Source organism: Halyomorpha halys, unplaced genomic scaffold, assembly GCF_000696795.3.
Source record: "Halyomorpha halys isolate HHAL.00 unplaced genomic scaffold, Hhal_1.1 Scaffold472.1, whole genome shotgun sequence".
Lineage (NCBI taxonomy): Eukaryota > Metazoa > Arthropoda > Insecta > Hemiptera > Pentatomidae > Halyomorpha > Halyomorpha halys.
The window spans coordinates 272,099-289,903 of NW_027111148.1; the positions used below are offsets into that span (position 1 = coordinate 272,099).

The following is a 17,805-nucleotide window of genomic DNA, read 5'->3' on the forward strand; positions in this document are numbered from 1 at the left end:
GGAAGCTATGAGGGATATAGATATTAAGTATTGTTGACCATTACCCACGATTTGGTAACCTTTCTCACATCTTGCGTTGCGCCTGGTCCTAATATACTTACAGTTTATCATTACTGAGATAGTCGTTTATTGATTATTTAAAAAGAATCTTCAGATCATCTAATGTCAGATCGATAACTCTTAAATGTTGATTGCTATTAAACCGAATCTTCATTATTTCTTTATGAAACTGTTATTATTACAAAAATTATCTCTTCATCTGATATAATTAAATAGAAACATAATTATATCATCACTTTATTTAAATGAGGATTTTAATTAATAATAATAAAATATCCGTGTAGTCCATTTTGCCCAGTTCTAAGATATATTTCACTATTTTTCACGTTTTCTGATCCATATTCTGTTCCCTCCCGACCAAGAAAAGAGGCTAAGGCAAAGGCCGGTTTGTATTTACAGGTTTGTATGATTTTTTTTTTCCATTTTATCGACTTTGAACAGTCTAGACTTGACTAGTCTCATACTTAAAATACCTCGCGATTTATTTTATTAGTTTTATTTTATGTTGTTAGTTCGTCTGTACTCCAGACGGTCGTTATGTCCTCCTTAGTTTAAAGTGTCCTAAAAATTTCATTATTTTTTCCATTTATTTAAAGGTTGTTACATCAACTATCTGTTCTACTAACTTAAATGATAAAATCATTTTCTTATAAATAACGTAAATGTTTACCCTGACTAGCTTTTGGCTAATGTTGCTAAGTTAAAGTGTCTTCTGACTTATACAAGCAAAGAGTGTGCATGGTATGCCCCTACCAATTTTTTGGGAGAATTCCGCATTGAAATAAAAGTTGACTCATATCTAACCCTTGGGAGCTGAGAACGAAATTATAACATCCTGAAACTGCTTTATTATATTATTGACATTATCGGGTTAATTTAAAAAAAAAAATAATTTCAAAATAAATCCTCTTTGATTTTTTTTATGTCAAAATGGCAACAGATTTTGATTTTGCAGACCGAAAATCCTTAAGTAAACAAAAGTTTTTTTGTAGTATAAAGGGGGACAGTTAGTTTACAATGTCTTATTCCAGCTTTCTCCCTTGTTTTTATTGGTTGGTGAAATTTTATATTATTCTTGAACTTTATTTTTAGGGCCGTCCGTAGCTCAGTCTTACCAATCTGAGATATGCTGGCGATACCGGTTAGAATCCGCCTGGGGCGTTGACTTTTTTCATTGAGTGGCGGTCCCACAAAATGAAACACTTGACTCTCAATCATAATTAGGCAGTATAGGACTCCAATGGAAATCTTGGACGAAAAAAACCATAATAATAATAAAATAATAAACATAATTTTTGTTTATTTATCTCCTTCCTAGCCGTTTCTAACATCTAGGGATTTGTCCTTACCTGAACGTAGGTAACCAACCCTATGTTAACCAAAGTGTAGAGTTTCCATTCCGTGAAGCCGTCATTAAATAAAAGTTAACCCACCCTGGCCGGAGTCGAACCGGTGCCCCTGCATTTACGAGACTGCTAATGTGTTCTTGGACTTGATAACCCACAAAATTCGTTTACCTTGAATTAAAGAAATCTTATATATTTTAGCTTTTAACACTTATCTCTTTTGACCGCAACCCTGACCATCTTCTCCATTGTTTATTATTTATAACTAGTATATGATACGGCAATTAAGAGAATGGTTCCAGAAAATTACAAATTTAGATTTCATATCAAAAATATTTTTAATTCATTTGTAAAATGAATCAAGTGAGAAAATGGACAAAATACGTTTTATCTTAAACTCATCATATTAAGTTGATGACATGATATGGCTAAATAAAGTACACAGCATTCATTTTTTAAAATTTTATATTTGTATTTTTTTTTTAATGTGTGGTACATTATCTTAATAATCAGTGCAAGATTATAATGTTCTTAACAATCTAACTTAGAAACTACATCTTAATCAATAACTGAACTATCACAATATTTTAAAATTCGGCGATATCCTTGCTCCTCATTTTCCTGAATCACATATATATTTAAAATTGTTAACAATACTTAAATTTAGAAAAAAAAAAAGAATTTTTCCTTCTCGTTAGTCTTTCCTATATACAACAGATTTCTATATATATTACTTTGGTATATTTATCAAGATTAATTTTTTTTTTCATAAAATACAAAAACATAATGCACAAGAACCTAAAAGGCTAGCATTAAAAGAAGAGAAAAGTAGCAAGTTAAAATAAACAATTTAACTAACATTAACAACCAAGTAATTTGAAATAAGTCTTTGAATTTAATCTAAAAGCTAGACGGATGACTTTTCATTCGCATTTCACTTCTTCTCCGTGACAATGCGTCCAGCTGCCGTCTCCTCGTTTCTTGGCTGTCTCCAAGATGAGTTCGTCTGATGGGTGCTTGAGGTCATAAGCTAGGCCCAACTTGGCGGCCATGTCGATGAACAAGGTAGTGATGTTGCTCCAATATGGGCCAATCTCTGCCGCCTTGTAGTCCCATGGGAAGACGTGATGGTAGTTGTGCCAACCCTCGCCGAGAGCCCATAGAGACACCCAGATGTTTTCTGCAGGCTTTATACTTCTGGAAAGTCAATTATTACAAGGTAACAAAAATTTGTTTATATTTAAAAAATGAAAATTTGATTCTATACATCGATTAATAATCAAAATTTTATTTGCTGCTTATAAAGTTTGTTTTTTTACAAACAAGAATGATGTTTCGGATTTTTAGTGAAATTTAAGCCCTTTTTCAATTGTTACTAAATAACTTCAAAATCAAGTCTCTGATAAAAGAGCTCTTCATATTCCTTTTTATAGTCGATAACATTTCGTGGGTGTGGCCTATTTGGCTTCACCTTTTTTTGAGGGCAAGTAGGGTTATGCCACCTCCTGAATCTAAACTATGTTACGATGTACAGTTAGGTCTTGAAGACCTTGTAAGGTATGTTTTGGGATGTGTATTAAATTTGTAGCAATCCAACTTTTTATTTTTTGTGTTACAGTTGGATTGTGTAGAATAGTTTTATATATAGATATATAATTTGGAGTGGATGCTAGTTAGCTTTGGACAGGAGGAAAGAGATTCCTCTGAGGGTTCGTTGTAATGTGTGATGTCTTGTAATCAAGCTTCTTATGTCAGACTTGGTTGTTTAATTAGCTTTACTATTTTAAGTAAATACTTAAACAACACTTAGTATTTTCAATATTGATTCTATAATAATTTAGCATAATTGGTTTTGAGATGAATGTAAATTTTAGTAAACAGTTATATTTTTGACATCCTTCTAAAAAAGAAAATTATTGTTCAAATTTTGCAACGGGGTATATTATTAAAATACTCTTTTGAAAACTGTTGAATTTGGAATTAGCCTGAAATTCTGTATTGATTTCAACTCAAAGTAGGGTCGTATGTGAAGGTGGTGTGTGAGGATGGTGTGTAAAAATTGTGCCATGCGCGCAAGGTACCAGATTTTAATTTTTGACATTTTTAAAATTAATACAGTCGATTAGCTTTATCATCAACTGTTTCCATTTGTACATAATATCCACTATGACAACTCGACATAGTATGTTATATCAAATGATTTATCATACAACATTTTGATTTAAAATTGAAGTCCAATTCTAGAGTTGTAATATGACATTTGAAAAAGGCGGTTTTTAAATGATATTACTGATTAAGGCTTTAGAATTCACTTAATATATTACTTGCTTATTTTGTTGAATACTTACTTATCATACTTTGTAATGATTAGTTATATAATACGTATCAATTACTTGTCAAATGGCTTATTTCCCCAGATGTGGGCTGCACTGTTGACCGACCAGGTGCTGTTGAGTAAGAAGACGTACTTCACTACGCATACCATGAGAAAAGTCATCTTCCAGGATTCTCCCCAAACTAGAGGTGGAATTATAGTCGGGATGATGAATGCGATTATGATTTTCAGGGGGATGAAGTAGCTGGCAAACATTAAAATAGTAATTACTTTTGCGAAATCATTATAATCATATACAAATTAATGAAAAGGAGATACTAATAATAAATTTAATTAAATAACAATTAATTTATTAAAAATATAATTATACGAAAATTAACATTAACGTAATACTTAGCAAAGTCTTATTTTAGATCTAATAGGTAGAATAAATGGAATAGTACTTTCAGGGCTGTATAAAGAATACGATAGGGTAATTTAAGTTATTTTATGAAGAACATTAGCTTATCTACAGAGTTTAATAACATAAAAAGAAACAAATTTTATTTATTTAATGTTTGAACTGTGACAAAATTTAAAAAAAAACTAGAGTGAAGTATAGTCTGGTGCTGGTCAATAAAGGTTAATAAACAATTACTATTAATTTGTTACCAACTTTTCGTCCCACTTTGCAGGATTTCATCAGGGCTAAATGGAGACAAAGTATAAACATTTTAAAACAATATAATATGAATAGAAAGAGTGAAAAAATGTACTTTAAAAAGGAACTTAGTAAGCTAAAAAAATAAATGAATAGAATACTAATAAATAACAAGTAAAGAAATGAGTGCTATTTCCATCACTTAATGAGTAGCATTTCCAAAGTTAAAAATACAGTAGTGAATAATCATATAATAATTGATAGAAGTGGCTACTAATATGGTAAAATACAAAGAAAGTGAAGTGAATGAGGTATAAGAAAGGTGCACAATAACAGATAATGGGAAAGGTAGCTTAATGAATTTATGAAGGAGTGAAAAAAAAATTTAAAGAATCTCACCTCACCAACAGAAGTTTCAGAAAGAGCCCGGAGAAGACGCTAAAAGAGGTGGGTGTAGTAGAAGCTATGGGGGGAATCAATAGTTGATTCCTAACGGTTTTTAACCGTCAACTCTAACGTAAAATATAAAAAAGGGGTAATTTAATGATTATAACGGGAATAGGATGGGATGATACAAATTACGTATATAAGATAAATTTAAAGTTAAAAGAATACATAAACGAATAACATCAAAAATACATACATTCTATAGAGTAAGATAATTACATATGGTCAACTATTAATCTTTCAATAGAAAAAAATATTAGAGATACTTTTCTTGATTTTTTATTAGGAAAACCACGGATTACTTCTTCATAATCAATTTTTTTAAGTAATTAGTTTTTATCGACGTTAGTATTAAGCTGATCAGTCTTTATTGACATTGTCTTACTTTTTAGTTCATTTTTATTTGTTTTAATTTATTGATCTCAGGAATGAGGGACCCAGTGGAACGTTAGTGTAGAGGTAGCCCTGAATATTTTCCTGTACAGTTTTAGAAAAATCATGTTTATTATTAAGGTGTTTTTTTGGAGAAAGATCCGTTTGAGCTCTTCTTACTGATTTTATTCAAGTATTTATCCTTTCACGACTTGGTGAGGTACGACACAAAGGCTTGTGGTTGAAGCATACTAAAAATATTGTAAAAAATCTTCCAGGTGATGTGACGTCAAAAAAGCTTCAGCTATCAAATACAGTATTCTTATCACTGAGGCTGATTTTGCGCATTAGAAAATTAATAGGTTTTACTCTGTATTCTACTTTCGCCTTAAGAAAAATGTATACCTCATTAAACTACATGATTGTAATCCTGTCAAATTAATAACCTTTTGTTTATATTTTGTATTTATTAATTAATATGAATTAAGAGAAAGTTATTGTGCTGAAGGTGCTTTACCTAATGTACTGAAATACTTTCATACTTACTTCCTATGAAAAGCGAGGAGCGGATCATTATCAATGTCGGACATGTCGATGGTCTTTCCTTTTTCGTACACTTCGGGATGCTTCCTCATCATCAGCCAGCCCACGTGGGCGAAGAAGAATCCTCTTTTGACGTTGTGCGGGTCCGCGTCTGTCTCAGAGAACTTGTGGTGAACCCTGTGGTCCCTCACCCAGTCGTATATGCTATTCTGTAACAATTAAAGAATTTTTAATCTCGATTTAAAAAGAAAAGAGTACTTCGGAGTCAGCTATTATGAAAATACATTGACCTAGAGAGCTTTAAAATAAAAATGGCTTTGCATGCTCTAACTCAAGTTATTAATGAAGTAAAATTGGTTGCTATATGAATCAAATACCAAACCCGTTTAATATTGTTTAGTGTATTTGGAGTACTTTATTGATGGATGAGAGTCTATTTTCATGACCTTGGTTTACTGTCAAGATAATAGGTCATTCAGTCAATATCTATTCAAATACTTTTTTTTTCGTTGATCGTTGAGTAGGTCATGGTTATTCCCTCTGTTAAAGATTGGTTAATATCAATATTCAGTATCAATTTGATATGTATATATTTTTACCATGTGTATCTACGTACATGGTTTACAATGAATGTTCTTATTAGTGACCCGCCATTTGTTCTGGAAAGAGAAATTTGAGGTTTTATGTTTTAAGATTCGTAGGTTCTAAAAACCGTATAACATAAAAAATCCGTCCAGGCTCCTACTATTTGGACCAGAAGGCTACCGAACTCAAAGTCATATTTCACACCAATATGATGCTACATACATCGTTCATTTTGTTGCGATTTATGCCCATGTAATATGAAGTATGTGGAAATAATTGTTAAAAAAAAAAAAATTACTTAATGAAAATATTTATCAACAATATTTAAGGAGGACTCAACACCATCACTTTTTATGAGAATAACTCCCATGTATGTATGATCTTTTATAATGATGAGAAGATAGTTGAGCGTACATAATATGTATGAGGATAAAATGGTTGGGCGGTCAGTAAATAACACAAATAAGTTGAGAGAACTTATTTAATAGTGCCAACGTTTCGGCCACAGTTTCTAGTCTTATAGCATATTTTGATAAATTAAATCAAAATATGCATTAAATAAAATTAAAATATTCATATTTCTTTGTTTCTTCGCATAACTTTAAAATTTTTATTTCTTTGATCATGTTATTCTATTTACATATTTAATTACCTATATATACGTTTTATTTTCCACATATTTAATCACTTTATTTTTATTAATTTTCATTCAGTATTATTATTTACTTGTGTCATTCTGTTTATACCCCTCCTTTTTTTTTTCATTGGTTTTTATCTTGCACTTTGTTCTTAGCCCTGATGAAGGCTAGAAATTCTGGCCGAAACGTTGGCACTATTAATTACGTTCTCTTTGTGCTATTCACTGACCGCACACCCAACCATCTTCTCCTCATAAATGATATTTTAATTTTTTTGTTTTTTTAATTTATAAAATGATTTCATATTGATATACAACGATCTATATATCAATTTTATTTAAAATTAGTAGGCAAAGATTACATGATAGTATTTTGAAAATATTTACCAACGTCATCCCCAGCGATTTCTTTTTCAAGGATGAAATCAGTTGTTTCATATTTTTATCTGATTTATATAAGATATATTATAAATACACATATGGAGAAGACATGTGACTATACGCTAGCATCCGATGAAGAATCGTTATCGATATCGTTAGCATTATTTCCATTCCACGTGACTCTTCGGTGGTGCTCGGTATTGCGTTCTCCATTGACCCATCAACTCGCCTTCTGCAGTGCCTACGTGACCTGGTGCTCTCCTCATGATTAAAGAAGCCCGTTTGTGCTGTGTCATTGCTCGATAGTAATATTGATTTATTAATAATAGCTTACTTCAAGAGGAACCTCTCGTCTCAATACTTGGCCTAATCAGAGCAGGGAATATCGCTCACAAAGTATATTATTTCCTATTATACGATTTCTAAGGAATACGAATGTTTTTCTATAAATTATATGGTTTTTAGAAAGTTCATAACTGCGGTCAGCGATCATCCATCTCCGATGTATTGTGCCGAACTAGATAAACCAAGAGAGTAAAAGTGGAAGTATGAACTTGTCCTCCCACTCTCTCTAAGTTGTACATTAACATTACCTTTTAACATTCGTGGGAGTTATGTGGGACTTATAATTGAATTCTAAATTAACTTTCAAGTTTATGGAACCATTTACACTGTCTTTCAAAGTATATTCGGTAAAAACCCTCTTAGCGGACACCCAATGAATAACGGAACCCCCTATTAACGAACAGATTTATATAGGTCATAATTGATGCATTCGAACCCTTCAAATCCGCAAGCGTAGTCGCAGTTTTACCCCTCATCAATACTTTTCACTCTATTATAAAATATGAATTTAAAACTCACGATTCTACAAATTAAATTTTGTGGGTTATTAATGTTAGGAGAAAGTGACAGAATGACGTTTTTCCCTTAATAAATCACAGCAATAACGAAAAATTATCTTAAATAAAAATAATACATTACGTATTTTATATAGCAATTATTTATTTAATTATTATTTTAGGTTTGTGAGAAAATAAACGTTATTTAGAAATTAACGCATCCTTCTAGAGATATTCCGAAGGAATTTGAGAAGAATGAAAGAATTATGTATCCACCAAAGGCTGGTTGAAACGAAGTTCCTAGTATAATGATTTGATTTTTTCAATAGTAATAAAAAAAATGTATATATATTTTTTTTAATTGCGAAGTATCAAAGCTTAATCCATGAGTCTTCCAGTTTTTATTTATTAATTAAAATTCATTAACAGGGGGGTGGAGGGAGGTCACGGCGGACCAACCCCTATTTTACCCCATTATATAACTTCCAAAGTTTTTCTAACTGTTCAGGACTTAAGTTTTCAATTCTATTCCTACTTCGCTTATTTTCTAACAGTTTAGAAAATAAGTTTTCAACTATTCTCTTCTTTAACATTTTCTGTCTTTCATACACCTTTTTGATTTGTTTTGTTTTTTCGGAAAAATGCGTTCTTCATCAGTTAAACTCAATTTTTACGACGCATTTATATTATTCTATCTTACATGTAAAATAAAATATAACTGGGTAATGACTAAAAACTGTTTTATATAATTGAGAATACCTAGAGTTGGTAGTTTGATTTTTCTTGGTGCCTGCAATTATTTTTCGATCTAAACATTTCCGCTCCGAACGCGAAAGCACCACAGAATTCACATTCCTTTTGTAAACAGCTGATGTCCAAATATTCAACTTGTCCAGCTCCATATAAGCCCAACATTAATTTGAGCATTTTAGTTCTAATATTTTCATTGTACGTTATACTATGTTTCCTTTTCTTTTCTAAATTTCAGACTTTCAGCTTAGGTTTTCAACTCGCAGTATAGTTCAAAGTTTTTAAACTGTTGAGGATTTAAGTTTTCAATTCGCTCAGAAAGTAAAATATAATATTACACGGTGATCACTTAAAACTGTTTTTTATGTTAGAGAGATTATTTTGTTAGCTAGCTAAAAACGTCAGTTTTTTTTAATCAATAAATTTTCAAGCTGTAATCCGTTTATAGCTTTTTTTGTTATCTTTCGTGTTTATTCTGATATTTGCTTCCTAGAAATTTCCACAAAATTGACATCAAAGACCGTAATCAAGAAATGTGCATAATATATATTTATTCACCAATGTATGTTTCATTTAACCAGCTTGAGAGACGGGGGGGGGGGGAGGGAGGGAGGAGGGGCGTATATGGGCTTGAACATTTAAATAAGTAATATTTTTTAAATTCATATTTTGGGGCTTTGTAAACCTTATTCAATATAATCATCATCATATGAAATATGGAAGTGAATATAAAAAGTTATAAATCTCGTTCATTAATAATTTTATGTCATAAAAAGTGAATTGAAAATAGAAATGGTTTTAATTCAAGGCAAAAAAAAGTTTTTTAAAATATTAAAAAATTTGAAAAAAAAAATATTTATAATGTTATATTCAAGTCGGTTTAAGGATATAAAGAAAATAAATTTCATAACCGGTTTTAGGTGAGGCATCCGTCACTTTTTAAAAAATGATAAAAATTACGTCTTAATTAAGTTTTAGAGATAGATTAATTATCACCGAGTAAAGGAATTGAATTTAATTTTATATGTAAAGTAATAGACAACAGAATTTTACTTCTTATCGAAGTTACCGAAGTATTGATGTTGAAATTTAAAAAAAACTATGTTCACAGAATTGAAAATTTTCCCTTGAAATATTTAGATTTATATATCAAGGAACAGGTTCCCAGACATCGTGTGGGATGGTATCTAGTTGATCCCACATCGATTTCATCAGAATCCGTCAGCTACTTGGGAAAACATATTATTCTCGACAAGCCATATATACATTCGAAACGGCCATGCATTCAGAGCATTCATATATTCTCGCATCATATTACTTTACGTTTATGGAGTTTGATATGAATAATATTTTTCATAAATAGGTAATGTACAGATTAAAACCTTATACAAGTAAATTTTTTCTGACAAAACACACGCAAAACTCCATAAATAAAAAATATAACTCATAAAGTCATGGCGTTGTTTGAATTATTAAAAATCTATAGATTAAATAAGACTGAAGAGAAACATGAGCTTTATTTGAAATTATTACAATTATTAATTTTAAACGATTTTCTCTATTATGTATTTTTTCCTACCTCCTGTCATTGTTCCTTGCGTAGTGCTACAGATATTGGCATAGATTATAAACTACACATTACACTACAGATTATATAGCTAGTGCGATGTATTTAATATGTCTGTCAGGTGGTCATCTGTCACTGTGTATATTATGGAAACAACAGATTCAGGTCTGGACCACTCAGATCATTGTTTCTGAGAGATTACAGTGTTCGATCATTTGCTATCTAACGTTACAAACTAGGTATGATTTCACAATACTCTAGCTCTGATATGGCGTGCGTTGAGGTATTATATGATAAGCTTAAATATTTCTCGATTATTGTACATTTTAATGTTAATCGATAAGTCAATGTAGGTTTGAAACAAATACTTATTTTAAATATTTTTATTTTTAAAAAATTGTTAATTTTACCAGATTATTTTACCTTGAGGCATTTATATTGTATTAGGTATTACAACATCAAAACTACAAAATTCATATAGAAATCTTTTTACTCTACTAAAAATCTCTGCGTTTTAATTTATTACAACCGGTATATTTATTTCCCACATAGAATTTATTTCTTTAATAGTACTCAACTAGCATGTTTATCCTTTTTTTTTTTTTGTAAATTGGTCTATGTGTCGTAATATTATTGAACATGCGACCCACATCTAAAATTGTGCAAAGTAAAATAATTCATTTAGACTCTTTTTTATATTGTACAAAATTGATAAGGTTAATTAATAAAAGTATAAATATGAATGTATGTCTATTATTTTATATCTCATGAAATCATTAATATAATATATTTATATTAAACAATAAATTATTATTATTACAATATACCATTTATATTTAATTTATGAGTTTATATGTATTCAATGGTTAATTAATTAAATCAATAACAAAGATAATTTTAGAATATATTTGTTTCTTATTTTTATATTTATTAAATTATATAATTTGATAATTTGTACTGATTGTTGTCCAATTACTGATATTTTTTATATTGCCTAATTACAGTTATTTTGGTCTTTTCTCGAAAACGATAAAAAAAATATTTATCAATTCATAACTTTAATTAATCATTACAGTTGTTTTATATGATTGTGTGTTTTTCAAATAATTTATTTGATATATGATATTACTATTTATTTAATTTATATTATATTCATTTATTTTTAGTGGTATTATATAACAAAGAGTCAATGAACTGAAATATATCTTTTGAAATTATATAAAAAAAAGAAAAACAAGCATATTTTTCTTTTGACACAACTAAAATTTTTAGCAGCTAAATCCATTGAATTATTTATTTAGTATTTGGTGATTGCGAATGGCTGCAACAACTTTCTTCCTGAGTGACTGAATCCTTTCAGTTAAGCATAGGAGCATATTGTTCAAGCCCTCACACATGGGGTTCGTTTCCCGTGGAGCATTTCCCTCGATCAAAACATCGTTATTGAATTATGATAAAATATAAAATACTGAAAAAAGGTTAAATCGAGAAACTTTTGTTTTTTATAATTTTATATTAAAAATACTGTGTAGTGTGTCGTTTCATATTAATTTAAAATCGATTTTCTCAGATAAGATCCTTTTTCTGCAGATTTCTGTTTAATTCCTACATAATTTCAAAATTATTTTCGCTTAAGAACTCGTTATTTCGTTAAACTCCACAAGACGAACTGTTTTTGAAGTACGGGCTCATTCAAGACATTGTGTTATTAAAACGTGGGGGAGTGAAGATATAATTTGATGTAGTTAATATTAATTCTTATATGATTTTGTGTTTTATCATTCCTTATTTTGAAGAGAGTAATATTAAAAATTAAAAATTCCTTTTGTAAAATATATTTTAATTATTTTTCATTACTTATCTTATAAAATACATCAATATAATTTGTATTTTAAAGACTTATCTTGGAAATCCTGAAGTATTTCGAAATTGGACAATTTTTTTCTTCCATAAAAAGTAAAAGTATTTTTTATTGGAAATATTTAAAATATATTTTGAATAAAACATTTGGTCAAACTCTGCTCTGCTTTTTATCGATCTCTTGAATCGATTTATATTAAATTATTGTTTATGCATAAATAATTTACATTTATTTAAAAAAGTCTTTCTGCATGTTTGTAAGGAAATATTGTTACTAGATCAATGGTTGTGCAAGGAGGTGATTTGATTTGATCATAATCAAGTTCGACCGTCAGATTTTATCTAATTATGGGTACTCTTCATGGGGCTACAGTGAAATAGAAAATAAATTTCAGCAACCTTGGATTCGGACTTTGGTTCTTGGAGTTAGTAGTATCTTACCACTGAGCGAGCTGCTACCGCTTTATATTTATAATATATATGTATAAATTGTATTATATTTATTATTATAACATATATATATATATATTTATTTATTTATTTGTTTATATTTGTATTCAAAACCCATTATTTATTGTTTGAAAGGCCAATTTAAGTTTTGCTAACCTTATAACCTTACCCTGAAATCGTTGATTTTGATGTTGATCCACATTTCTCAGACGGATTTCCTTTATGACGTTTTTATCTATAAATTATCGAACCATATAAATCTACAGTGTAATCAAGGAGCAATTAAAATAAGTGAGAACTAGTAATTACAGTAAGAGGTCTCGCTTCACGTGAAGTGTGGGTGTGCTCTACGGGTGCACGAAGACACTAGCGATCAACGAGATAAAAAAAGAAATTATTATCTCATGTCAAGTGTTCCGGGAGAATCCTCGTTCCATACATGACATGGCAACATTATTATCTACGGGTCAAATTTTGTTTTATCTCATTCTGACATAATGCAGTGCCTCATTAATCTATCTTAATGGTCAAGTATGTAGACAATTTTTTGATATCCTATTTTAAAAAAATATTTATGAAATGAAATCTTGATAATTCGCTCTCCTTTACTTCGTAAATCCGGTTAACTCCGAGCACTTGAACAATGACTTATAAAATACACAATGCGATATATTCTAAATCGTTAAGTAAGCCTAAAAGGGCCAGATTGAGAAGTATCTGACTACATGGATTAGGTTACGTCTGATGGGATTGTATTCTGTAGATGGAGCAGTGTTGGTAAAAATTACTTGTACCAGCATCATTTCCTCTGTTAGTAATCAAAATTATTGTGCGGATTATAGGTATCTAATTTTAGAGCATCCCTTAAAAAAAAAAAAGGCATAATACGCATTTAAAAGGCAATTAAATTAGCTAAAACAAACAAAAAATCGTTTAATTCAAACTATTCTCAGCACAGATACGACGTATGGTTTTTACAGTTTTTACTCGAGTTTTAAAAATAAGTCTTTTTCCATAAAAACCCGTGCATTTGTGGTGTACTAATGTCTCTGGGAACATTTCAAATGCTTGTTTGGAGGATAAATTAATTCTAAGCAGTATAAAATAAATAAATAAAGATATTAGACATAATATTATTGTAAGCGTGTAATTATAGTATAGGTCTTTAAAGCCAAAGTAATAGGGAATGTAGTTTGAATTGACGTATCAAACTCCAGACTATCTCACTCCTTTAGTTTATTTTTTTCATATTTTCATTATTTGTAATCTTAGTAATACTGAGTCGTCATTTTAACCCTTGGCATTGTGAAATATCGAGGTTGTGAAGTTATTGTGATAATATCTATTTATTGCAGTTTATTTATTTATTTTGTAAATAGAAAAATGATTATAGAAAATTAATTTATTACAATGATTTATGGTTTTATTACACGCGTATGCAGAGTTTGGCAAAAAGTAATTATAATTACTGTAATTTGGAATGTTGAAGTACAATTACAACTACTTGGTGAACTGCTGTTATTGTAATTGTGGGACCACTATAACAATAATAATTATAGAGCTGAACCTAAGTATTTCGACTTACCAATTACATTCTTATGTAATTTTTATTTTTTATTCTATAAATTTCAAGTAACTATTACAATTACAAGTAGTTTGATAGTGTAATTGTGATTTTAAATGCTTAACACCAAAACGAAAAAAAAACCTATTTTATAATGAGTTCAAAGTATGAAAATGATATCCATTTAAGAATGTGCGTTGGCATAAAGATTTATTAAGATATTACTGTTCATTTGTATGTGTTTGAAGGTACTGAAAATAAATATAAAATCTATTTCATGATCTTGCTCTTCTCTATCGATTTCATGATCGCGCTCGTTCATATCGATTCATTTTAACTTTGACGATTTCTCCTCATAATAAACATATTCAAATAAACTGAATTCACTAATGAGTTAAATCGCATGTAATTGTAATTGTAATTATGTTCACACAATTACATTAATTGTAAATTATATCAGTGTAATTGCTCATTTAAGTTCTATTTTTTTTTAAATTAGAGCTTTTAATGATTATCTTAGTGAGTTCCACGTAATGATTTCTACCCAAATCTGCCACGATGGTATTGCTTAAGGGGAGTAGAATGACTCAGCTATTTTCGTTACAATCAGAGTCGATATCATTGTTGAGAAATATCTGTTCTAAGAACTGAAACCCGATTAAGGAAAATTGTCCTCAAATTATTACCGGAAATCTGAATGTATTAATAATAGATTATAATATAGGGTTGTGAAATATAAATATATGATGAAATATTATTCTGTAAGAAAAAAAAATATAAATAAAGTCAGGCTGAATATACTTCACCTATTCGTTAATGTTAACTTCATATATTTAACATTTACATTACTACGTTTCGGCACTATGCAAACCATCTTCAGGTTATTCTTCAAGTTAACGTGTTTGATCTCTACCTAATGTTATCAGACTAGTTAAAGGTATACTAATTTGAATAAGATAATAAAATAAAAAACTTGAAGATAGCTTGCATAGTGCCGAAACTTAATAAAGTAAATGTTAACAACTATATTGATAAAGTATTTTCAGCCGTAATCTATTCGAAAATATTTCATCCCTAAAGTAACAGTACAACAATCATTTTATATTTCCAGCTGATATGGAATCTTAAAGGATATTCATGGCTTATTTCACAGCAGTCCTAAGTATACTTCCACTGACTTTAGGAAAAATTGCAACTTTTCAATTATTTTTTTGACTGATCAGGTTTAGATTTTCTAATTAGAAAAAAAAGTTGTAACTTTCCTATAAGAGCGAACTTTCAACTGACGATATATACTTACTGCCTGAAGATAGATATTAGAAATATTGTAAAGCACACAGAATAGAATGTATGATTGCTCCTTCCTAAGAGAATTCTCTTTTGGAAGTTATGGAATTCCCAATAGAACCGACCTCCCTTGGGCTTCCTGATCATAACCCCTACTCGGACTTCAAATATCTTATTTTTCTTTTAAATGTATTGGGTAGATTTTCGAGTTTAGCATTATTAGTTTTAGTATTATTTAAAAAAATAATAAAATTTCAACATATAGCAAAAATACATTCTATATAGTTTCTATAGAAACAAACGCAAATTATTTTTAAATATTATAATCTGTATTATCCACTCATATAAGACTTTTCTTGCTGAGAAGTCTAGTATAAATGTTGCCTGTTTTATGATTTTTTTTTTTATTACTTTCATACTTATTATTTCTTATACCTATTATTTTTTAGATTAGTTATGTTTTATATTTGTAATTTGTTATATTTATTACTTTAATTTTAATATATTTAAAATTCCTTATATTTCTTGTAATTGTATTTATATTTAATATAATTGTTTGTTTTTAAATTATAATTAAATATTTATGTGAAAATAATGTTTACTTTTCGTTATAACTTTTTTTCTTGCTTCTTCTCGAGGACTTATATAGTCTAGAGATTATTTAAGACGAGGTGTATTTTGACGAGTGTCTTATTTTGAATACTAACTAATTATAAATTCCCAGTAGATGATGTCCTATTGACATTCGATTCCTCCTCGCAATTCGTGAATACGAACCTGAAGTGTTTGATCAACTGACTGCCTCCTATCACACTCACGACTCGTGCCTATTATTTTGTTAGATATAGCTTTATCATGTTCTTTCCTGTTCATAGTCGAAATTTGATGGCATGATCTTTCTTAGTAATACTTTATAATCACAATTAATGTGAACAGAATTTCACTCATTTGTATAATTTTTTATTCACTATGGTTGGATTGAATGAGGTTGTTGTCAGAGAACCATAGTTTAACTTTTTTGTTTCGTTGTGATTGACTTTCGTTGACCCAAAGTAATATATTATTATGACTTTCCTGGATATGAAATATATATAGTAAGGGGAATTATTACGATAGCAAAACATTTCTAACCCGTTTTTTTGAGGCATATACACGTTTTAAGGTCTCCTGAGCCCTAATAAACGAATCTTGTCAAATAATCAGTGTGTGTATCAATCAGTTTAGTACAGAAAAACAAAAGAGTTAACGAAACTGAAACATGAGCTTAATGTTGGTAAGAGTAGCTTGGGATATTATATACAATTTTTTACTTTAAAAAAAAGCTCACCGGAAGTACCATTTTATATCACCGATTTTTCACTTTTTCAGGATTTTCTGGGTTCTAACGATTTTGCTTAAACTCGGAAAATCAATCTAAAAATAAATATTCTTTAAAATAATATGTCTAATCATGAATCAAATAGTTTAACAGGGCTTAGATACAGATAAAAAATCCTTTAATTTTGTTTATTTTAAATAATTAACAATCTCACATTTTTGCTAGTAATGAAAGGATTCGATAATTAACTAAAGAAAAAATGTTTTCCAGGTCGAAAATCTGGTTGTGAATTTTTTTTTTCGGGCGGCTCTACAGGCCATGTAGATCTTTGGCCGCTCGAACCAGCCTTCTACACACCTCCTATCTTGGGCTTAGCTTTCCGGTTTGCTACATAGAGCTCTTTTGCATCTTTCTTGATTATATCTATCCATCTGGTTTGGCCTCCCACGTGCTCTCTTGCTAACTATACTGGCATTCAACGTCCTGGTGTATTGTTTCGAACCACATGTCCCGCCCATCTTATCCTCCTTGCCTTCATATTATATATTGACTGACCAGTCTCTGCAAGCTGTTCACCGTTAGTTCTCCTCCTCCATGTGTTGAGGCTCTGATCCCAAATCACTCGCGTAATTGTACAGAGAACTTTCCGTTTAACTCTGTCTATTCTGTTTCCTAGGTTTGTACCTCCCAGTACCCAGACTATTCTGTTTCCTAGGGTTCCTGTACCTCGCAGAACCCAGACTATTCTGTTTCCTAGGGTTCCTGTACCTCGCAGAACTCAGACTATACTATTTCCTAGGGTTCCTGTACCTCGCAGAACC

General features: G+C 29.9%; 1 protein-coding gene across 1 annotated transcript in view; it reads right to left on the reverse strand.

Annotated features, from left to right (window-relative positions):
• Positions 1-1,885: 1,885 nt before the first annotated feature.
• LOC106683179 (acyl-CoA Delta-9 desaturase) overlaps positions 1,886-17,805 on the reverse strand; it is a 41,745-nt gene continuing 25,825 nt past the window's right edge. The window contains exons 4-6 of the mRNA XM_014424471.2: positions 5,747-5,952; positions 3,800-3,985; positions 1,886-2,603 (exon numbers count right to left, since the gene is read on the reverse strand). Of these exons, the coding sequence (XP_014279957.1) occupies positions 2,330-2,603; positions 3,800-3,985; positions 5,747-5,952 (666 nt within the window). The 3' untranslated portion in view covers positions 1,886-2,329. The remainder of the gene's footprint in view (positions 2,604-3,799; positions 3,986-5,746; positions 5,953-17,805) is intronic.